The sequence below is a fragment of the Pelecanus crispus genome, chromosome 10 (genome assembly GCF_030463565.1).
Source record: "Pelecanus crispus isolate bPelCri1 chromosome 10, bPelCri1.pri, whole genome shotgun sequence".
Lineage (NCBI taxonomy): Eukaryota > Metazoa > Chordata > Aves > Pelecaniformes > Pelecanidae > Pelecanus > Pelecanus crispus.
Genome location: NC_134652.1, coordinates 17,791,189 through 17,815,839, shown reverse-complemented (window position 1 = coordinate 17,815,839; position 24,651 = coordinate 17,791,189). Strand labels below are relative to the sequence as shown.

Sequence of the window (24,651 nt, the reverse complement as noted above, 5' to 3'; positions counted from 1 at the left end):
GAAAACATTAATACAGTGAACATAAATAACTAAGCAAATATTTTAAGATAATTAAGACTATACCTGGATAATCTATGCAAGTCTGCAGAGTACATAAACACTCGTGACATAATGCCCAGAGTTCATAGTCTTTCAAAGGTTTACCATACCAGGACAACAGGAGTTTTAGAGAGATACGCTGAAAAAAAGAGTGAGGATGCAGAAAGTTATGAAAAATTATCACAAACGAAAAATGTTTACTGATGCAATGGAAAAAGTAAATCCTAATATACAACACACTCACCTAAAAAGCATTAAGAAAAGGTATTTATTGCACTTGCCAGTAATGAACTAATAATACTTCTTACTGAAAAATTATTGCACAGTTAGCTGTATAGATGAACCAGTAGTTTCTTAATTGCATAACAAAAGTGTAATTCAGGTGAGATTTCAGCAAGAATAGAAGTGTTTCAGAAATGATCTGTTTGGAAGCTCTTTCTTACCGTACGAAGCAAAGACTTTTTTAGAATGTCAAAGATGACACGTAATTATAAGGACACCACCTAGACTTAATGACATAAAAATCGTAATGATCACCAACAAAAAAAATCCCATGTTCAAATCCTGATTTACCCTGACAGTTGCATTACAAGTCTTACCTTAAAGATTTCATCAACATTTCTTGTTCTTCTGTGAAAGATGTTAACAATATTGACAGGATTAATAACAGATTTATTTGAAGTCCAAGCACGTTGTTCTGTTTTTAATCACGGGCTGCTTGATTTGTAGTAACAGCATTTATTTTTCTGGCTATCAATTTAGCTTTTGATACCTGGCATAATACCTTAATGTGACAAAGACACTGCTCCATGGAAACTTACTGTTCTTCAGAGAATCCATGTTTTACATTTCGCAGGAGTTTTTTGGGGTGAATATAAGAACTTGACATTGATAGTACTGCACAGACACCTTCCTGATCAAGCTGTGCTAATAGAAGACCTTATCACTACTAGTGGCTCTTGACATCAGCTGGACTTTACGATCTCCATTCATCTACCAAAGGAACAGTAGAAAATTCACCATAGGCAGAAACCTCTGGGTTAGAGCAGAAACCTCTGGGTTAGCAGACCCATCCAACTATTTTAAAAAACAGCACAACGCTTTTTCTGTTGCATATGCAGCCATAAGATAGTAAACTATCTCTAAATATCAACTTCAGGCCATGCTGGAGAAAAGAACTACCAGAAGCAAATCAGGATTAACTCTGGAAAATAAAATGAAACAAAACTGGACCACAGGAGACAGAAACAAAAATTAAAACCTCTGAACTGTTCCACTGTTTTTACAGACAACTTTATATCCTAATCAATGTTTGTAAAATCCACATAGACTACAGCTCTCATACACAATGGTAGCACATCATTACGTTTGACAAATCAGTCTCTGCACTGTCATTTACTACAGTCAATTTTTCATGATCCTGGCTATGAAACACCCTTCAGTGAGGCACTATTTGGATTTTATCATAAAATATGTAATGAATAGACTACTGCGTTAACTTCCATCAAGATTAACAAACAGAAATAGCTTCCCTGCAATCTATGGGGAAGAGAAAAAGAACCACATTAATTTCTGTAGCTGAAACTTTGTTGATAATTTAATTTTTACCAGAACTTCTCAAGGAATGTAATACTTTGGCCTCATACTGTTTAAATATTCCTTGAAGGTGAACCAGATAAACTATAAGTTTTTAACAAGACGTGCCAGCAAACACACCTTTTGATTTACTTAAAATGTTTTCTATTCTGTCTACCTCCAACACACATAAAAATGAATTTGGTGCTTTTATTCTCCTATTCTCCATTGTGGCACATCACAAAAATTAGTAACTTCAACACAGACAGATTTGAAGCCAGGTAATAAGGTTAAGCTTCATTCTCAAGTTTTGCTATCACCAGCATCCTGGAATGCAAAATTCTTACATCAACGTGTTCCTTCATTGTATCTAGAAAAGTAAGTTCTTGAACTGCCTGATAAAAAAACATCAATTACACAGCAGGAAGGAAGAAGTCAGATAGTCAAAAGAATGAATTAATGTAGAGAACATTCAAAATAGAGCTTCATACTGTTCATTGATAACTATCCCTGATCAGTGCTGCATTCGCCCCTCCATAGCATCCTGGTTCTCACATGCCTCCAATGTCTTTGCTCACAGACACTTTACAATGAAAGAAGCACCCAAATATTCAAATTCACCCCGCACAGCTGATGCAAATGGAGAGAAATCAAAAGAGAAATTCCACAGGCTGGCTAGAACATTAAGGTTTTGGGATTTGGGAATATTTTTGTAATAAGTACACACCACTACCACATGTTTCTCTGTAAGAGAATCCCTCCTCTTGAGGTTTATGTCCCTAGTGGCTCTAAAAGCTGCAGTGGAGAAAGATGGAATTCCTCTATCACATATACAAATCACCTCTCACTTCAAGAGAAGGTGATGAATGGCTAGCAAGGGGAAGAAGAATCTCTCACTAAACTGGAGACTGAAGTTAGTTGTACAGCAGAAAGCTGAAAGGTATTTCTCATCACTTCTGGGATATCCAAGTTCTCTAGAGGAAGAAAGAAATGACAGAAAGAGATTTTAAGCACAGCAGGAAAATAGGAATAAACCCTAAGAGCAGCAGCAAAAGTTTATTATAAGAAAGAAGAAAGCGTCAATGATAGATAACAAAATAGAGGATGAAAAGGCACCAGAAACTGAAATTCTGTTTCAGAAGAAAAAAGGATGTAGGAAAAGCAAATCTTAGCAGAAGTGAGAATCACTGCCATCCACAGGATGGCCAAATTAACCTGAGTCAGGAAAAAAAAAAAAAAAGGATGCAGTCTGGTTACAGATTGGTGAACATTATTTAAGTGTATACCCTCATTGTTTCTCTCTGGCAAGCATCCTAAAGAAAGATTAAACTTAAAATGTTAACATTGCTAGCTAGTCTTCATATGCTAGTTGTTCTCCTGTGATACTAATAACTGACTGCATCGCTATTGTCTCTTACTGTAATTCAAGTCTCTTCCCCACCTTGACCATATCAAAAGATCATTTTTGTTCCTGAAAAAGGTACCCGAGGTCATTCTTCTAGTGTCCTAGTTATTCCAAATGCTCACCTTCCTATACCAGAAAGAGAGAATTCTGGAAGACTTCATCTGAAGACTGAGGGTTCAGACCTGCTGGGGACTTGTCCTTCTAACATCTTGTAAAAATTATCCAATATAGTCAAGGCACATGTTAAGACATGTTTCATGACACAATTACATCTGTGATGAAAAAACACATGCAGTATGCTTGAAATAGTTTCTGAAGGAAAAACAATACACTTAACCTAACATTATAAGGCAATTTTTATTTAAGCCTCAAAGCAGGGATTTAACATAATGCACATTCAAATTCCACTGAACCTGTTCATGTTTTGGTAAACATTTAAGTGTAAAACTCCCTTATTTAGGCATCTGTCTCAGGTTTTTTTTGGTTGTTTTTTTTTGGTTTTTTTTTTTTTTTAACATGCAAGTGTCTGATTCATGGCTATTACTATCTCCTACAACTTCAAAAAAGCCCACTCAACTGCCAAGAAAAAAAAAAAAAAAAAGTCTTAAGTGCTGGAAAACACGATTAAATTTTTTAGTCAAACTGCCTGTAGCATGTGTTGTTTCTTAACTACCTATTCAGACATTTTAGCAAAGCAAGCTCAAAACAACTGTTCAGCATCCATAAGGCCTCAAGTCCACTTCATTTAAAGCATTAACATTATTTTAATACTGATATAAAGCATTTTTTATCACCAGTGAAATTGCATGAAAGAGCAAACAAAATTATAATCCAGTGCCTCTTCCTGAAATTTTTTCTTCATGTTCTAAACCAGACCTTTTCATAACAGAAATTATATAACCCAGTTTTTAAAATAAGAAAATGTTTTTCACAGCACAGAAATTTTGACAGAAAATATGAAAAAGCCACATGACTGATTATTGCCTATAGCTACATACTGGTGACATTTTGTTTGATGTCAAAAAGATTGCATTTTAAACCTCACTTGCTGAAAAAGCGATGTTTTTTTTTCTCCAGTGCTGCAAAGATCATTCTTTTATTACATTGCTGGTCCCAGCATTGTAAAACCAAACTTTTCAAAGCATTCAGACTATGCCAATGTACTGTGTTTTATGAGCATAATACTGGCATATTTTAAACAGCCAAAGCAAGCAGGATTTTCATTATTCTTTTCTTAATAAATACTATTCTGGGAATAGACAACTTTTCCTTCCTTCAAGTGTTATTTCCGCAGTGTTCAAGCATCATTCTCTAGCTACATGGCTTTGTCACTTCTCTCATGCTTGACTGGGTATGAATGACCAACAGAAAACAACTGTGTATATGTCAGGTTCCCGTTAACCCTTCCCATGTAAAGGCCATAGCATCTGAATCACAGAGAAACATTTAAAAGCATTAGATATGAGACACACCTGATTGGAATGAAATTGGTTAGAGAAATAAAAGATCCCCACTCAAACTTGAAGTGAAAAATATTTATTTATGGCATGCAAAACTATAAAAATTACTAGGAAAACCCTCACAAGATACATTGCAGTAGCCAGACAAAAGCAAGCGAGTATTTTTAGTAACGCTTACTAGCAGTAAAGCACACAACATTAAGAAGCAGTGTTGGGGTACTAGAAAAATATTGTCCACTGGAGAAGTATTACTGACAGGTAAGAAAAACTGTCTGTTCTCCAGAGTAGACAAGGTTGATCTTCAACCGGATGGGACTGGTATTGCACTTTATCTAAAGAATGAGAAATATTTAAAGAGATGCAGAGATACTATTCTAAAAGCTCTATTTGCTGCAATCCTGCTTATCTGTTATAGAAAACTAGTGAAAGAGCAGCACTGTAAATCTTCTGAGGTGTTTTCCATTTAGCCCAGAAGACAGAAATCACATTAGTTGGGGCTTCACACTTTTTGTGCCTTTGCAGTAAATGAACGGGCTCTCAGACTCAAGTTTTAGCTTCTTAAAAAAAAAAACAAACCCAAACATTTTTAGGTATTTGGTAAAATTCTGGCACAGAGAAATGAAAGGGAACTTGAAAGCGTACAGACATCAGTCATAACTTTTTCACATAAGGGATAGCACAGTATGGCTTTATTTTTCCAACTGTCAGGAGGTAAGACAGAGGCAGAAACTGTTATGTTGCAGAAGCCTGAGGAATAAAATCTGTTTTCCAGAAGAGGAAGAAGAAGCTGAAAACATTAAAAAGAAACCCTCCATTCTCTAAGACGACTTATAATAGACTCTGCCATACAGTTCAATGACTACTGAAAATGAATGACCCTCCTTCAGAAAACAAAAATTACCAGGCTAGAAGCTCAGCATTTCAAGGAACAGATGCCATTTCAGAAACCTAGGTGTTGCTCATAGGTGTTGATATAATTATAGAGCAGTGAAATAATCAAAGAAGGTTTTTTTGTTTGGTTTATGTTTTGGGGGGTTTTGTGGGTTTTTGGGGGATTTTTTTTTTTTAAAGACCAATTTAGGATTTTAACAAGCTCTAAAGATCATAATATTTTTTATGTTGCAGAACCTGAACGTTTGCTGGAATTGATTATTTAAAAAAGAATACAGAGCATGAGTCTATGCAACTTCTCTTCTACTGAAAATAAAGCTACAAAACTCTGGTTTCATAGATAACAACCACCCTGCTGTCTTCATTTCAGATCATATGTATTATGACACTGCTTATTAGGGTAACTGCAGTAATAGTTACCTTTTCTAATTCACTGTGAATGTCCTGTGAATTCAGTGGGAGCAGGATAACCTCACTTCTACTAAGAGCTTACTTATTTGGAAGAATGAAATTCTGTTCAGGCTGAAAGAACACTTTATTTAAATTGATTATGAAGTATTTGAAGAAAGAGAAGATTTCAGAAGAATGGCAGAATAACCTGAAAATGTATTTTGGTTTACTCTTCTGTGTGCCAATCTCAAGCGCTGTTGCGGGAAAAGCAAACAGGACTTTCGTTACAGCTTTTAAATTGTGCAAGAATTTTGGGAAACTGTAATTCTGAGGAAGATTATTTTCTTGAAAGTATCTTCATGTACCCAGACTTAAACTGTTGTCTTGATAATCCAGTAAGGACAGACTATAGGTCTTATCAGAACAGATTTTTTTCCTCCTTAAAGAGCCTCTATCAATACACTCTATTTATGTTCTTAAGTGATGGCAGCTTATTCACCACACCCCTCTAGTTAACACATAGGCTTAAGTAAGCCCACTTCCACATCAAGGCAAGTGACTTAAGTGTGGTACCTTTATTTCTTAAAATGAAAAAAAAAAAAAACAAAAACAAAAACAAAAAAACCCACCCAAAACAAGCCCAAAACAAAAAACCCAACAAACCAGGTGCAGTGGCTTTATAGTGGTCTGATGGCATTATCTTAGCCATTCTCTCTGTGACAAATAACATGCAAATTCCTAGGTTTATACAGTTTAGCATTTTAAAAAAAACCCCTCCATTCAGAAAAGAGATTTGTACATAAGATGAAAGACAGTTGTTTCTGTTGCTTGAATACTAAGACACATCTAAATTTCTGTACACTAACAAGCTTTCTCACAAGAAGTCAATGACTGAAATTGCTATGATCCTTGTTAGAAATACAAGCCTATCTACCAAATGAAGCAGATTCATGTAAATCCAGAGTAACAAATGACATAGCAAGAGCAGAAGACTTTGGAATGATTATAAATCTGATAATTATTTTGCACACTCTTCTGAACATGTAAGGTTGCATAGTCCAGAGTCAGAGGGGGTTGGGGGGAGAGAGAGAAAAAAGGAAAAAAATGTGTATACCATAAATGGGCTTTTTCCCAGAGTCAGAAGAATGAACCTGCAGGATTTAGAAACTAAATAAAGGACTCAATATGCATACAATGAGTAAATCCCTCAGAGAGCAACACCGCGCCATGTGGTACTTATCCATATTTACTATCCTCCTGCACTGTGAATTTAGTAAGTGCACGTTATGGAGGGGAGAAGAGACAGGAAAGGGGAAAAAGCAGTTAGAACACAAACTTCAATGTTGCATTAATTTTTTTAGCTGTGATGAACCAAAGGATCTTTACACACTTGGCAGTCCTAGGCTACTACTCCAGTGGAGGCAAGGTGAAAAGAGGGATGGATGCAGGCTGAAAATAACCCTAGATGCCACTGCATGGGATGGCTGGAAGACTGGCTATTAGGCAAGGAGGACAAGGCTAAGTTGTCAGTAGACAAGCAAGGAAAAAGCCCAATATCTTCACCTAAGCATAATTTCTGGAAATGAAATGTGTGAAGTTTGTGCTGCTCATTTTTATCAAGTCACAGCAAGGCTGAAGAAGCATCAGCCATCCTGCATTTTTAGCCAGCAGCTCTCCTATCACATGGATTGTTTACATCTCTTTGAACGTGGCACAAGAGAAAGCCATCTAGTCAGAGACCAAACTTGTCCACCCTGAAAATATGTAATCTGAGCAGAGACCATACCACACTATCTATCAACAAATTCTAGCAGACTAATATCAGCTCTCCCTCTTCTTATTTGGCTATTTATAAAGATGAAATGCTTGAGACAACATATCCATCATATTGTGCACATATTTGAATTCTACCATGAAATATACATAACAAACACAGAGTCGGTAATTTAAGAACACAGAACAGATACAGCATATGTACAATTTTCAAAAACATAAATGCACATGTAGATTAAAAAAAAAAAAAGTAAGTGGAGTCTTTTCACCTCCCAAAGCAGATGGGATATTGCCATTGATTTCAATGAGGTCAGGTTTACAGTCAGGAACTCTGCAATTTTTGTAAGCACCTGGGAGGCTCACCGCAAGGTAGTGAACTTTGTGCATTGACAGTAATGTAAAGAGTTAAAAATCTACATATGCTTTGGTAATGTTCTCTTACAAATGTAATCAGCTGTTAAGTATGCTGCTCTAACACACTAGCAAGAATGCTCCATTTGCAAAAAAAAAAAAAGAATTTAAAATGAAAGTTGATTTTGCAATAGCATAAATTTCACTGTAGCACTTTACTTTTAAAGAGGAAAAAAGGATCACCACGTTTCCCATATTAACTCTTAAATTGTGCAGACTAGCAAACTTTGATTTTCCAGGATGCTAAAGGGGGCGAGGGGGGAAGCAATCACACAGTATTTAAGTCATTTCATCTCCACATAAGTGACTACAGCAACTATATAATGAAGACTTTATTTTTACTACCTGCTCATTACTTTTGATTTCTGACCCTCTGCCTCCACAAAGATTATCTTCATTATTGTTTGCACTCATCGCACCGTTGCTTAATTCTGGAGACCTAATTAGGTTTGATCCGTATCTGTTCCCACTGGGTTTTGTCGTTAACACTGATGCCATCTTGTTAAAATGTGGTAAAGAATTTTCATTTGACCCTTGAAAAGTTTCAGAAGAGTCTTCCAACTTCATGTAATTGTCTAGCATTTTTGTTCCAGCAATTGATCGATTTGGGCCTTTTAGCATACCAGCTGTATTTGGCATTTCAGAGGTAGCATCAAAACAGTCTTCTTTGTGATCAGATGAAGCAAAGCCTATTTTTTTACCATTAATAAGTGACATATGCTCTTCTAGATTCATGCCAGACACCTGTGTGCATACACATGGAGCTTCTAAATGAAGATCATTAACCTGGTGATTCTTTGGTTCTATTTTCGGTGGACTACTAATAGCAAATGAATTAAGATTTCCCTTTGAAAAAGCAACCTCATTATTATTGTCTAGAGGTAGTGACTCTTGGGTTAGCAAGTGATTTTTTCTAGCTAGTGGTCCACTGTTGGTTACAGAAGTAAAAAAGTTATTTGTATCTGCAGGTTCAAGTGGTAGCTTTGGAAAGGTTTTAATTTTTCTCAAAGAACCTTTCTTAAAAATGCCATCTCTCTCCAGGTCAATAACACATGATTTTATATCCAAAGCAACACTAGCAAAACTGTCATTATACACCGCATGTTTGTCCTCTTCTTTGCTCTTTGTAGCTTGAGTTGCAAGTTGCGAATGTTGAGTTTTCTCATTACCCAGATCAATTTGCATTTCCTTTAAACCACTTTCTCTGCCAGTCACCATAGTAACTACAGAAGAGTCCTTATGACAGGTAGCTGTCACATCTTCCACTGCAGATGAATCACCTGCTATGTTGTTTTTCTCATTTGAATATAATTTAGATCCCAAACTCCTCTGACACATTCTTCCCTTCCACATGTTATCACAGACATCTAGATGCAAAAAACAGATGCTTATATTAAATGTGTATTTAAACCTTCTAATCTTTCGTAGTAAATCTTTATATTGCTTTTCCTGCCACTGCTGTTACGTATCATCAGTATGTTACTCAAATTAATTATTTCTGGACAAGTCACTTTTAATCATAAAGGACACTAAATATAATAAAGGTCATTAAGAGTTGTATGTCCCCTCCTCCCCACCCCACAAATATTTAATAATGACTTTTTGATATCTAGAAAGGAATCTGTAACAGGAAAGTACACAAACATAGTATTTAAAAATCATTAGGTATGTCAGGCAATCAAATTCTAGACTAAATACATTTTAAGGTTACCTTGAGAAGCACCAAATGATTCAATTGAAAGAACCCTTCTTCCAACAGCAGACAGGCTCCGACAAATATTACTTGATGAAGCAATCTTCAGTTTTTCTTCACATAATGACAAAATGCTCTAGAGAAAATTAGTGTTAAATACTTATTTAATAATTAATAGATTTGTGAATTTTGACTAAAAAGTGAATCATGTTAACTCACACAGTACATCTGAATTTATATGATGCTACACTAGAGGTCTTTGTTGCACTGTTCATTATACTGTGTGTTTCTATTATGTGGATGAATTAATTTCTTTTTTTTACCATGGGCTATAATGAAATTATTTAATATAGTTCAAGTTCTAGCCTACAGTTAGAACATTAAGAACAACTGATAAAAATTACTAATCTTAAATGTTATCATTTATGAATAACATCCTGAAAATGTAAAAAGCTAGAGCGTGGATTATTTTGTTAAACAGCCAGCTACTCCCTTGACTTGAGTGACATAGGCAGGATGATGAATGTTTTTATTACCAAAATTACATTAAAAGTAAATCTTGAGTCTTTTAAAAACTGCAAAATACAAATATCTAGAAAGCACTATACGCAATTACAGAAAGCAATCATTATCAGATCACAAGAAGAAACAGTATTATACATCTCTAATCTGTAGCCTGAGCATCATTTGATACCATTAGCACTGGTCTCACACACAATTAACTACAGACATTCACACATGTAAAAACCTGTCATCATGGGCATGAAGTAGAAGAGAGCTGCCTCTCCAAATGTATCCCATTGTTTCCTCAGTAACTGTTCCTAGATAAACACTGATGAGACCTCACACAGCTCTGAGGAGCTGTTCTTACATTAACTTGCTCAACCGCTCTTCTGCTGTTGGGAGTGGAAGGAAGAAAATGGCTCTGTTGGTTCACATATCAGATTGAGGATGGATAGGAAAAAGTGAGACAGGTATCCAGCTATGCTGGAGTCTAATGAAAAGCCTAGAAAAGTCTATGGGATCTCCCTCCATATAGCTCGCCCCCTTCCTTTCCACCCATGAAAGGGCCCAGTGGAAAAGGAATGAGAAAGAAAACTAATAGTCACAAAGCAAACTTCATGTATTACCGTAGACCAGGCTTGAACCACCCTATTTTTGGGCTGATGTAAGTAGTCAGCAATAGATTTCAGGGGCTACAGACCAATTGGAGATGATAGGGAGTGCTATACAATCCCTTTCCTGACTCTGCTTGAAAGTAAACCAACAGAAATACAGGAGTTGATCAAATAGGCTCTAAGTCAGGAACGGTCTCCTGCCTGGGCAGCCCTCAACCAGGGAGCCAATATTTGCTTTATAAAAATGATCCTATTCGTTCTTCTGTTGCAGCACTCTTTCTGCAAAGTATTGATTATACGTGCTACACCATTTAGAACATACACTATCAGTTCAGGGGGAAAAAAAAAAAAAGAACAGAAAAGTAGATAGCACTATTGAAGTAGAAGAACTGAATACAAGAAAACTCACATTTGGACAACTGTTATTCTCTGGCTGAAGTCTGAAAGTCTACAAAAACAATGCATTAAAGCTAAACTTTCACACATCAATGTCAACTAACAGTGTATTAGGTAACCAACATTCTTTGAAAACATCACCTTGAAAAATCCTATATATCTTCAAATTCTTTCTAAAAATTAAAGTAAGAGGCTAAATGGAATAAAATACAAAAACAATTAAGATAGCTAATCAAATACTGCTAAACATTTATGTATTTACAGAAAAACTATTTAGTAGTAATGTTTTGAACATGCCAAGGAACAGGGGTTTCCTGGGGCATGGCTCCCTCCATCCCCTTATTAAATGCAATCCAAACATCACATGAGGCACCATACAAATTTCACACCGTTTCACACTGTGCTCTTACATGTAATGATTCAATATTTAGTTTGCACAGAAAGAGAAAGTGGGAAGAAACAGTTAATGAGAAAATTTGATCCACAAGTATATTTACCCTACCTTCTTTTAAAAAAAAAAAAAAAAATCAAATCACTGTAAAACATTCACATCTGCTTTTCAGGTTATATCTCCATTAGAGTAGGAAGTAAGAAGAATTTCTACTGACTCTGGGAAAACGTCAGCTTTCTTGCAAAATTTGAGCATATTACATATAAAGACCACCTCTGTATTAATGAGCACACATACAGAAATATTTTTGTCACTTTTTTAAAACAGAAAATTATGTAGGGCTGTTTTACCTCAATATCTGGCCTATTTGCAGGATTCTCTTCTTGCATTTGCTCCAGTAGAGTATGCAGATCTTGCCCAAATTCTGATTCTGTCTCAGGTTCTACTATATATTCTATTGCTGCTTTCAACGTTGCACCCAAAGAATAGATGTGTGCCTGCATGAAGTTTTTAAAAAAAAAACAAACAAACAAACAAAAAAAAGGCATGAAACATGCTACCAATTCTCCCTCTCCTGCCAAAAAAGCTCTGAGATCACAAGGGATACAGCTTACATTGTTTTCATTTTTAACTTAACAAGGTAACGGTTTACTGGAAAGGTGATTTAATTTAAACATGAAGAAGAAAATGGCCCTCAGTCCTATTTTGGAGGATATGCTTGTTGCAAACAAAAAAGAAATAACCCTGTGGGGTCCAGCTAGAACTCCTTTTCTTCCTCACCAATAATCAGTATTACAATTGTTCACTGGCTACAGTTAAATATAAAACTCAACCCCCTGTGTGTGTGCAAGTAATATTTAAGTTAGAAGCATGCTAGGAGATTGAAATGGCATTCCTCTTAGCAGGGAAAAAAAATTAGCTTGACAAAAGCTTTATATATAGCAGTATTCTATAAGTGCTATCAAGCATAAAGAAAGCAAGCAGAAACAATACAGCGTAATATCACTTGTCTCTGAAGACACTTATGAAAGAATTTTAAGAAATACTCCATGTTTACCACCTCTGCTTCTCTTAAAGCCCACAACCTTGTGATGAGCTCCAATAAAAATGGAGGTGAGCCAACAACTTTCTTAAATCTAGAGCTAATACATTAGATTTGCCATACAACACAGCTACTTCAATTTTAGAAGTCGTCTGCTTCTTAAAAAAAAAGACCTTTTCAGATCTGCTGTAGTAGTGATGGTAATTTATCCATGATGGCTGGTATATTATTTTTATGTTCTGTTCAGAGAACACAATTCAGTAAAGTTTATAACCAAGATTATAAGTGCAAGCTTGTGTAAACATTTCAATGGCGATGCAATACAGACATGAATTCAAGTGTACTGAACACTGCCCTCTCAGATTTACACATACATACATAAATAAAAGAATGACCAGATTTGTACATAAAATCTGATTGTACTAATGCATTTGCTATATGCTTGACTATCTTTCACCCCAGAAGGAGGACTGACTCTAACGTCAAAAGTAATTTCCTCCCCCTACACCCCCTAATTTTCTCATTAAGTTGTATTATTGTCTCTACATTGTATGAAGGGGAGGTGACTTGTTCTGCAGGTATGCATATGTTTTTACTTTCCAGTGAGGCAGCACACCTCCATGAAGGGAAGTGCAACACTATGTCATTAGGAAGCTGTGAGCACGTAGCTTGGACAGTTCCACTTCTCCCCCCTCCTCCATGCCCCCCAAAACAAAGCAAGCATAAACTAGTGCAGACTGCTGGATCTAAAGTCTTAATTTACCCTTAGGGCACATCAAGATTAGGACAAAGGCCAGAAAAACAAACCATATGTCATCTGATCTAAAAAGAAAAGATCAAAAAATATTTTTGCAAAGCAGTAATTTCAGTCTCAAGTTCTACACTATTATACAACTTTACCATTAAGCAGAAGTAACTGAAGACTTTTGCTTTTATTTTGAGAATCTCAAAGGAACTCAGACAGGAATTGGTTACAATTTTTATTTTGATTTAGCAGAAGAACGAATGCCATTCGTCTATTCCAAGAGCAAGGGTTACTTGCCCCTGTGCCCGCCACCCCTCCCTTCACCACATTAAGCCACTACAACCCACTTAGTGGCAGTAGCTCTACTGAACTACACGGTTCACAGACTGGTGGGGTTTTTTGTGTGTGTAAAATAAACCAGACTATATTGGCAAAAGGATATGAAACTACGAAGCCTGAGCAAATAACCCACTAACAAGCTGATGGGAAGACACTTATTTCTTCATACTTCCTGAAGTTACCACTACCCCCACCCATACTTATTTCAGCTGCAGAAAATGAACTCCACCCTGGACTAATAGAGCTACTCACAAAGGAAGTACAACTCCTATTATTAAATGTTTAGAGGATGATGGTCTTACAGTCCTCACAAGTTAACTTGCTATAAAACTAACTAGGTATAAACTAACACTTTTCTAAGCCTGCCCAAGACGGAAGGCCAGTAACTGCCTGGAGGGGGGGAAAGAAAAAAAAAAACCAAACAAACCACAACAAAAATCTAGATTTATACTTTAGTATATTACAATCTGTGGACGCAATTTAACCAAAATTCCTTCCCCAGCATCCAAGGATTTATGAAGATGGTTTTAAGATTTTTTTTTTTTCCTGCAGACTGTTTCATAAGCTTTTGAACAGTGAAGAGGAAGTGTAGAGTGTAGAACTTATTCTCTTACTTTGATATTAAATACTCTGTTTCAGTGAGCTATATCATTTGGAATTTCTCAATGGACAATATAACAGAAAACTCAAAGTTAAAAAAGAACAAGGAAACAAAGACAAACTCTTAAAAATATAACACAGCTCTATTTAAATAACTTTTTGTATAAATGTAACACTGTACTGTGACAGTTTAATATACTCGATATTAGCAAGTTATTCCATGTATTTGATATGATCTGCAACAAGTGACATCACCTCTGTTCCAGAAATTGACTTTAGTAAAGAAAGAAATCAATCACTCCTCTAAGAACTGGAGGAAAAAAATCATAGTGTACATCCATAACTTGTACATTACGCAGACCAAGCAATGTCAGAATACCAGATGAAATAATGCCATATAGTGTGGGGACACCTTTGAATTCAGAAGGTACTTCTGAACAGAATAACCAATTTCAGCCTCCCTATACCACTCCTAACATCAGGAATGGGTAGAAGAATTGCTTTATTAGGAAAATTTGCTTTTAGACTCTAACATCCACTATAAAACTGACACCAAGCTTTGCTGATGACACTTTAAAGGTAACGTATTGCTTATGTGCTTTTACATCATGTGGCAAAAGTAAGCAACACATTGCATTTGTACTCTATCAGCAAATCTTGCACTTTTATTTATTCAGTATGGTGTTCTATTTATAGAAATGCTAATGTTAACAAAGGCAGCAGCAAAAAAAAAAATTAATCTACTTATTCATTCTTGGGGGGGTGGGGGAGAAAAAGCAACTAAGACAGCCTCCGGAAACAGATAATGTTGTAACACTTGGCATGTCCTTAACAACTCACATCAAGAGACAGGCTGTAGCCATGAAGTAAGAATTAAAAACAGTTTACCGCAAACTGTCAACTTACTTGACATATTTCTTTTCCTGTTTGGCATTTAGCAAGCAGAATACTTGTGGGAAACTCAGCGAACTAGAATATGGATGGAAGAGATTCTTGTTCCTGCCTCCTCTTTTTTTGTTCAGTTCAAAAGTGGTATTTTTCATTTGCCTACAGGCATAACTTTTGAGGCTATTTTATCATTTGGACATCACCTGTATGCTTAAGCCTCTCCAAGATTCCTCAGCATCTGATTTAATTTACAGAATGTAGCGTCTATTCCAAATACACAGTGCATAAGAGTAAACAAGAGTTTATTTAGTCTTGTCTCAGTAAGAAATTTATAAGAAAAAAAGTACTTCTTATAATATAGACCAATAAGAAAGCATATTTGAATATAATCTCATTATATACAACTAAAATACCAACTCCAAAAGCAGGACAGAAAGATGAGAAACTTTACTTTGAGAGAACAAAAAAAATCTGCTTTTTGACAAAGTTTATTCATCCACATGAGGATAGATGGGGACATTATAGGACACAGGAATAGGAAGGGCAGAGCAACATACTACCTCATCCCACTTTTTCCAATTAACGATTTCTGTTCACTGTGGGGTATAACTCATATCCCCTAGTCTGCCTTTAAAGGCACAAGTCTTTGAGATGCAAGCAGACAGGCTTCCACTCCCTCCCTCCATTTTTCTGTACTGTTTTAAAGAACTTCACTGCATCTTTTCTTGGAAAGGCCAGTCTCATACTGAATAAAGAAAGAATTCTTTTTCCCTCCTGCACAGAAAATTGTTCTGTTGAGATACTTCCTTTCCTCTGACACCCAAAAAAGCCAGTTTTGAAGATGGCCATTTCAATCATCATAGCCTGTCATTAATTTATGTCAAAACATTTACTGGGAACTTCAACATGTTTTCCAACTTGAAACTTTCTTTAATGTAAATCCCCTTTTTACCTTTCCCCTCTCCCAGCTCCCCAACCACCACCACTGCCACCCCCACAAAAAAAGGTGGAAAGAAAATTCAGCTATTTAATTAATTCCCTGAGCTGGTAGTAAACATGGTTAATATGTAAGTTATTCCAATTGTAACCTGAAGTCTCCTGCCTGAACTGGAGCAATGAGAAAATGAGTTTGAGATCATCCACTAGGTGGGGTGTTCCCCAAGTTTATGCATCAAATCTGCTTCTACTTACCACACTGTTTAGGCTTAGGAAGAAAATTTCACTTTCAGGGAAAAGACAGCAAGATGGTAAATGCCATAAATAAAGCAAATTCCTAAATATAAAATATCTAAGACTCACTAGAAGGGACTGCTCTCAATTAAAACACTCTCACAATTAAGCTAAGGCTTTTTTAGTATAAGGAGAGTAACAAACAAATAGGAAAGGGCAGCAAACAACGTCTTCTCCTGGAAGACAAGCAAAAACTGGTACTGTATTGGCAGTTAGGAATTTCCTTAAAAGAATTAAGAGGGCTTTTCTTCCTTAATTTCTGGAAAAAACCCACCTGTTTTAAATCTAGCTAAGGAGAATAGTTTTTGAATTATAGAAACTTTTGCATTAGAGGACAGTAATATTAACAGATGATAAATAGCATGCATCTCAAGAAAGATCCAAAAGAAAAAAAACCCAACCAAAACAACCTCTTCATAATTCCTAAAGAGACTTTTAAGTCAAAGACTGAATGTGTTACAAAAAATACAGACCATGCTGGCAAGACTGTACTACAGTATCAGCTTCAAAAAGGATGGGGGGAAAGGGAAGAAGTCACATTAGGAAACTGGATCTCCAGATTTGGTCTTAGAGAGTACATCTACTCTTAGCCCAAAGTTATCAAACGTAACAAGAATCGTACGTAAAATCATAATTGTATGCATCACTGGGAAGGCCATCATGGAAATAATGTGCCCTTTAAAAATCAAAATGGCAACACGAAGAAAAGAGAAGTCGTCACAAGTATGATTTGAGGTCCTGAAAGTCTTCCTTTCAGCAACACGCTATGGGAGCTTATGTATGTCAGAGAAAAATTTGAAGGTCATAATCACACAAGTAGCTTCAAATCAAGATAACTTCTAACACTAGAGTGGTTTCCAAGAGACAAAGGCACAACAAGACTCAAAAGTAAACAAACAAACAAACAACCCACTCAGATAAAAATTCAAAAGGTGAAGATACATATTTTTAAAGCTTTCAGGCTAAGTACTGGAAGCACTTACCAAGGGAGAGGACAGCTTCTGCTGTCATGGTAAAATTCTGTATCATGAGTAAAATATATTCAAAAAGGCTTCTGTCAGTTCCAATCAAAAGTTACTTGGCTTGTTGCATGCCATTTTATGACCATTTAACACTATAGGAAGTGAAATCAGAGAACAGTAATGATCTGCTCTAGTTCTAAAATCTGCAAATCAAAAGATCAGGAGAGGAAGTAAAACCTCCAAGCCTACACACAGAGTGTGACAGAGGCTCTGTTGTATTACTGCTTGGGCAAGGCTGAAGAACTAAGGTTCTATAGGAACTCATACTTGCAGACAAATACTAGAGAAAAAAGCTGACAAAAGAGCTGTTGAATACTGACTGCATAAGCATTTAGTATATTGCTATTATGGATAGTGACCATTTACATTTTGTATTGAGATTTCACTGAGTTCAGAAATGTAGGTCTTCAGCAGAACTGAAAAAGACAGACTGTAACAGAACTAACACTTCCTGTAAAATATTTCCAACTAAATGATAAGCTAGAGGAATAGTGCAAGACAATTCTTGGTTTTGACATTCTCAGCTGACCCTTATTTTACCTTGCAGTTTTTATTAAGATTGCTGCACATATATAGATGTTTCCACCCTTTCACAATTCAAAGCATTTAAAGGTTCTGTAAATGAAAGCTTCAGTGTTGTTACAAACCTCAAAGCTAACGCTTGAGAAAATTACTATTGGGAGAAAACATTTAATATTTACCTATGTCTTTTTTCAATGTACTCACTCTAAAATGCACTATTTTTATGCAAAATAACATCAGACAGTAGTATTTTTCAGCAACAAAATGAAAGGGGAACAGGCTTATTATTTTTAATACTTTCCTTCATTACCAAGGGACTAAATGCCTTTATACGTAACTGTAATTACTGGAAGGTGTTGTATTAAATATTAGCTTTTTATTCATTTGGCACTTTGGGTGTGCAGATAATTAGTCTGCAGGATGTGCTAAAAGTGCTAAACCACTGTAGACTAGTCACAAAACAAATACTCTAGCTTGAAATCGGTAGCAAATGCTGGAAAAACCAACATTTTCCACCAAAGCTATACTTGCAGTTTGTCCCTTCTAACTACAGTTGCTACTTAGCTTTGTCTGAAAAAATTCTTCCCCAAAAGACTTCTAAAAAATGGGCACAAAAATGCAGCTACAGGTCAGATCTTCTCAAATAATCACACCTGAAGTTTGCAGGTATTTCAACTCTGAAATTGCCTTTTAATTTACCTAACAACTAAGTGAAAGCTTTCAAGTTTTAGTATGTTCTTAGGCGAACGTCAGGTTTACATCACAAAACACAAGCAAGGCTTCATAGATACAATAATCTAAAAAGCAATGCTGCAAAAACATAAGGAGAAATGAACCAAGTAAAATCTAAACGCACTTGGAAAGAGCACGTATCCCATAGACTATGACTGAACATTGTTTGGTCCCTACATTTTACTATGTTTTGGTTTCTTGTGACCTCTATTTATATCATTCAGATTGAACTGAGGAACTCTACCTAGCACATCACTCTAATCTCACTGTTTTGTAGTTGCAGGCTTCTTGTCTGTAATGGTCCATGACAACTGTTTTATCTCCATGAATTTGTCTTAGCTTTACCCACATGCAATCTTTTTGCATCCATGTTTTGCAGCAAGAATTTCCACAGCTTACTGCATAACAAAGAAGTATTTCCTCTTGTTTGAGTCCACCTATGTTCATCTCATTGTTGCCACCTACTTCTTCGTTTATGAGGGCTGGCAAATAGTCACTCTATGGCTGCCACCATGGCATACTTCACAGATTTCTAGCATAACTTCTCCCCCAGGGCATTCTCTTCAGGCTAAAGAATATTACTCTAAGTAATTGCTTCTTTTATGAATGCTGTTTCACCATCTGGTCCTGGAAATTTATTTTACTGCTAATTTTGTCAACTTGGTCACTAGTCTATTCTGACATTCTTATTTGAGTCAAATTTTTGATCATTTCCCATAAAGAAGAGTTGCAATGTAAGAACCTCCTGCAGGTTCTACAAGATAAAAATGGGTTTAAAAAAATTAAACAGTTTTCCTGCTATGGCTTTTTTGAAAAACTCTTTTGTATCTTGTTCATCTGCCATCATTGCAGACTTTTGGCAGCATTTCTGTGTTTTGATAGATTTGGAAAAAAATTTGCTAGTTTTTCAGGCTTTTGTAAGATTTTTGCATACTTTTTGACTTACTTCTAAATCACCTCCTCAGGCTCCTATATACAAACTTCTTTTCAGGTTTTTTTGAGATCTTCTTTGGTAGGAGATAGATATTTGTTTAAAAAAAACCCCAAAACCAAAAACATACAATAGGTTTACAGCAGTCTCCATGCTACCTGCAAACACTTTAACAGCCATATGTTTTGGCTTTCCATATGGCTAAGACACAGGTGACGTCCATAGGCTAAACTGCCAGCATCTACAGCAGTAATTAATTTGAAAAGCAGTATTGTCAATCCAGAGCTACACCCAGAGAGAAGAAAAAAATAAAAGTCAGAATATACAAACTTTTCAACTGGACCTCAATAGTTTCAAGAAGCTGTTACCTTAACTATTGTAGTGAAGACTGAGATATATCTTGAGCCACTGGCACCCACCTTTGTAAACATTCATTTCACTTTAAGAAGTCACACAGAGATGAACATACACAGAAGCTTGACCAAATTTAAACCATGCTGCGTGTATGAAATTACTCATGTGTTTGCAGGGTGAAGACACAACTTAAGAACAGGTTTCTTACACTTCCATCCCATTTTCAGGCTCCCTTAATCACCAAGATCAGCATGCCACATGGATGAATAGCACGCCAATTGACTCCTCTCCTGCAGGACTGTAGAAGCATAATTATGACAGGTAAGGAAGAACATTCCAATAAAACTGCTGGAGACCTCAGAGGTTAGATAGCAAAAGTTAGACACGTTTATCTCTAAAGCTTCTTCAACACTGTTTTTTTTTAAACTCCCTTTGAAACTGAGTTTCATGTGTCACAACTCTCCATTAACCAGCCATTAACCTCCTTAATTTTAAGTTACCTGCTATAGGTAATTCATTTACTACTTAATTAAACTAACACAATTTATTCCCTGTAGGCATAGAAAAAAGGAAACCTGGGAAACAGTTATATGCATGCTGAGCAGACTAGCTCTATCTTCTCTCAACTGTATAAACGTTTTTTTCATTGTATGGCAAATACGATGTTATTTGTAGTTAGTGCAGTTTTTTGTTTAAAAAAAAAGGTATATTATTTTTATCTTAAACCTAAAAGAAGGTGCCTACTGGTAAAGTCTGTCACTGAGCTGTGTAATACATTCGCACCATCCTGTGTTGGGAGATGCTTATTCCACATTTTGGAGCTAAAGAACTGAAGTGCAACACTTCCAGTTAAGAACACTGTGAGCCAGTAAACTCAAATAGCATCCCAGTTCCTTTACCATGCCATGAATCAATGACATCAGGACTCTGATATGTAAAATATTTGTCGCTGTACAATAACCAGTTCACTCTTCTTCGAAGTAATAATCTATGTACATTTTTTCTGATTTTTTTTCTACAAGGAACATATACAGAACTGCAAATGTAAAAAGCTGGCTGGACACTTCTGAACTTATCCTACTGCACAATATCTTGTTAAGACCACATTCAAGACACCAATTTTCACAGAATAGCTGTAGGTGACAAATACCAAATTAGTAGGTAGGTGTCATTGTAGGTATCAGGAATGCAAACAGAGGAGGGTAAACAGGAAGGATTTTGGGTTTTTTGGGGGGTGGGGCGGGGAGGGTTAGGGGCTGGTTTGGTTTTTTTTCTGTTTGATTGTTTCATATGGGAATGATTTCTGCAGGAGCAAGGTTTACTACCTTTTCTCTATTCAGGCATAGAACTTATGTATAATGTTATAGGACTTGACCTGTATAGCCCACAAAAAAAATATTACAAGGAAAGTGTAACATACATATTTCATTTATGTGCTTCTTCAAAAACTGAATAGATCAGCATCCCTGAGTAAAAAGGCAACATCTGTTGCCATTACAATTGATAGAGAGGAGGTGGTGGCTTTTTTGGTGGGTGGGTTGTTTTGTTTGGGTTTTTTTTTTTTTTTAAATAATTGGTGAAAGGACTCAAAAGTTCAAGAATCCCGGAGTACGTATATACTAACAGGTTTATACCTGTTCGGGCTGCATCAAACACAGCATAACCAGCCAATCAAAAGAGGTGATTATCCCACTGTATTCAGCATTGGTATGGCCTCACCTCAAGTATGTGCAGTTCTTGGCCCCACAATTTAAGAAGGATGTGAAGGTCATTGAATGAGTCCAGAGGAGGGCAACAAAGCTGGTGAAAGGGCTTGAAGGAATGTCCTATGAGGAGCAGCTAAGGACTTTGGGGCTTGTCCAGTTTGGAGAAAAGGAGGCTGAGGGGCAACCTCATTGCCCTCTACAGCTTCCTGAGGAGGGGAAGTGGAGAGGGAGGTGCGGAGCTCTTCTCCCTGGTATCCAGTGATAGGACTTATGGGAATGATTCAAAGCTGCACCAGGGGACGTTTAGACTGGACATTAGGAAGCATTTCTTTACAGACAGGGTGGTCAAACACTGGAACAGGCTCCCTAGAGAGGTGGTTGATGCCCCAAGCCTGTCAGTGTTTAAGAGGCATTTGGACAATGCCCTTAACAACATGATTTACAACTTTTGGTCAGCCCTGAATTGGTCAGGCAGTTGGACTAGATGATCACTGTAGGTCTGTTCCAACTGAAATATTCTACTTTATTCTAAAACCTGCTGCAGTGGTTTTAGTGGCTCTAGTGGTTCTTAGTCATCTAAGAGAGCCTAAGTCACTTGCAATGCATTTCCCAGGAGACAAGATCCTTAACTTCAAAACCATGTTCTCAGTTGTTCTTTGAAGCTTTTTTTGAAGTGCTATAACTAAGGAGAACAATGTGTGAGTGACAACCATTTTGTCATAATCCTGAAGGCTCTTGACTAAATCTCAAGCAACCTAATAAGATAACTCTACAACCACCTAATTCACAGTGAAAATTGGACTAGTCTCAAAATTTTAGCTGGAGATTAGGAAGTTGTACATTCTGCCATCTACTTTAAGTCAATCAGTTCCTGAACCTTTCAAAAACAAGATGTTATTTATGAATGTTCTTATACATTGGTGAAATGGCTCTATTTTTGGTTCATGCAAATGGTAAAAATGAATTGTTTGTCTTTGTTCCAGAGAGTATAAAGTCTCCAGATCCAGTCTAGCAGTGATCATGGATCTTTTAGTGACCTGAATATCCATGTAAAACAGACATAAAATTAATGAATGAGAAGTCTTTTGATATCAAATAATGACAAGGAATAATTCTGCTGGAGGTCTTCATGTTGCCTTTAAGGGTTCAGGCTTACATTTTAAAAGCATTTTTGAACATTCTAAAGAGTAAATGATGGAAATAAGCAGAGACTGCAATAGAAAATTAAGTTCTGCCAGTAAGACCAGTATGATGAAGGGTCAACCAAAGAAATGAGTTTGAATGGGTAGCACCAGAAACTTACAGATAATTCTACTAGGACGAAGCAAGACAACTTCATCCATTGTTGAGAAAGTATCAGTACTAATCAGAAGACATTATGTGGAAGAGGCCGGAGATAAATAACTGATCCAAAACATTTGTGCATCTTTAACATTAAGGATCCTAGAGTTTTATGACACTGCATAAGCATAACAGGAGAAAACAATCTGTCCTTTTTTTCCCATAGATATTTTGCTTACCATGGGAACTATCTGCAAATTTATCCAACACAGCTCCTCAGGCTTCTAAAAGAGTAAACTTCAACTACCACAAGAACCACCTGTTTTAAGACAGAACACCAAGCTCTCTTTTCACTCCCAATCTTTCCCTCACAACCCCAAAAATCCTCAAATAAGCTCATTTGAAAAATACTTTTGTACATCAGAGGATAATCTTCCTCAATCTCAACATGAGCTGGCAATGTGCGCTTGCCGCCCAGAAAGCCAACCATATCCTGGGCTGCATCAAAAGAAGCATGGCCAGCAGGTCGAGGGAGGTGATTCTGCCCCTCTGCTCTGCTAAGACCTCATCTGGAGTACTGCGTCCAGCTCTGGAGCCCTCAGCACAAGAAAGACATGGACCTGTTGGAGCGGGTCCAGAAGAGGGACACCAAAATGATCCGAGGGCTGGAGCACCTATCCTATGAGGCCAGGCTGAGAGAGTTGGGTTTGTTCAGCGTGGAGAAGAGAAGGCTGCGAGGAGACCTTATTGCGGCCTTCCAGTACTTAAAGGGGGCATACAGGAAGGATGGGGAGAATCTTTTTAGCAAGGCCTGTTGTGACAGAACAAGGAATAATGGATTTTAACTAAAGAAGAACAGATTTAGACTAGACATAAGAAAGAAATTTTTTACAATGAGGGTGGTCAAGCACTGGAACAGGTTGCCCAGAGAAATAGTGGAGGCCCCATCCCTCGTGGTCAAGCAGTGGAACAGGTTGCCCAGAGAGGTAGTGGAGGACCCATCCCTGGAAACATTCAAGGTCAGGTTGGATGGGTCTCTGAGCAACCTGATCTAGTTAAAGCTGTCTCTGCTCACGGCAGGGGGCTTGGGCTAGATGACCTCTAAAGGTCCCTTCCAACCCAAAGCATTCTATGATTCCATGATTCAAGGAAAATACTATGATTCTATGATTCAAGGAAAATACTTATTTTAGCTTTAATAATGCCTTCTTATAGGAACCTAATAGCCAAGTAAGGAAGAAACCTAAAATACTACATATTTTCATTGAACGGGTTACCTGTACCTTCAGTCATTTCTCTTCTGAGGACATTTTTCTGCTTAAGAGACAGACTATTCCTGATAAAAATAGAAATCAGTCTGTGAAAAGGTGTGTAAAAATACCGGCAATATGCTCAAAAAGCCAGCTAGAGGAGACCAACATGACAACTTTGCAAGCCCAACTTCAAAACTAAGCAACATGCTGTAGATTTTTGAGGTAATCAAATTATAAACTTTAAGATATTCCATGCATTAAAAAAAAAGAAAAAAGACTGCTGTAAAAAAAAAATCCTGTTGGCCTCATATTCTTCTTTTGGTTAGCTCTTTCTGTAAAGCAACTAAAGGGTGATATTTGCTCAGTACTAAGTTCCTGAATGGAACCTCAATTGGGCCAATGATGTAAAAGCAAGAGCAGGAGGATTCTATTTCCTGTTCTATAGCACAGTAGAGACATAGGTA

General features: G+C 36.7%; 1 protein-coding gene across 1 annotated transcript in view; it reads right to left on the bottom strand.

Annotated features, from left to right (window-relative positions):
* Positions 1-24,651, bottom strand: part of KNDC1 (kinase non-catalytic C-lobe domain containing 1) — a 66,088-nt gene that overhangs the window by 26,648 nt on the left and 14,789 nt on the right. Inside the window, exons 4-7 of the mRNA XM_075717714.1 lie at positions 11,893-12,039; positions 9,656-9,773; positions 8,290-9,311; positions 64-178 (exon numbers count right to left, since the gene is read on the bottom strand). Coding sequence (XP_075573829.1) covers positions 64-178; positions 8,290-9,311; positions 9,656-9,773; positions 11,893-12,039 — 1,402 coding nt within the window. The remainder of the gene's footprint in view (positions 1-63; positions 179-8,289; positions 9,312-9,655; positions 9,774-11,892; positions 12,040-24,651) is intronic.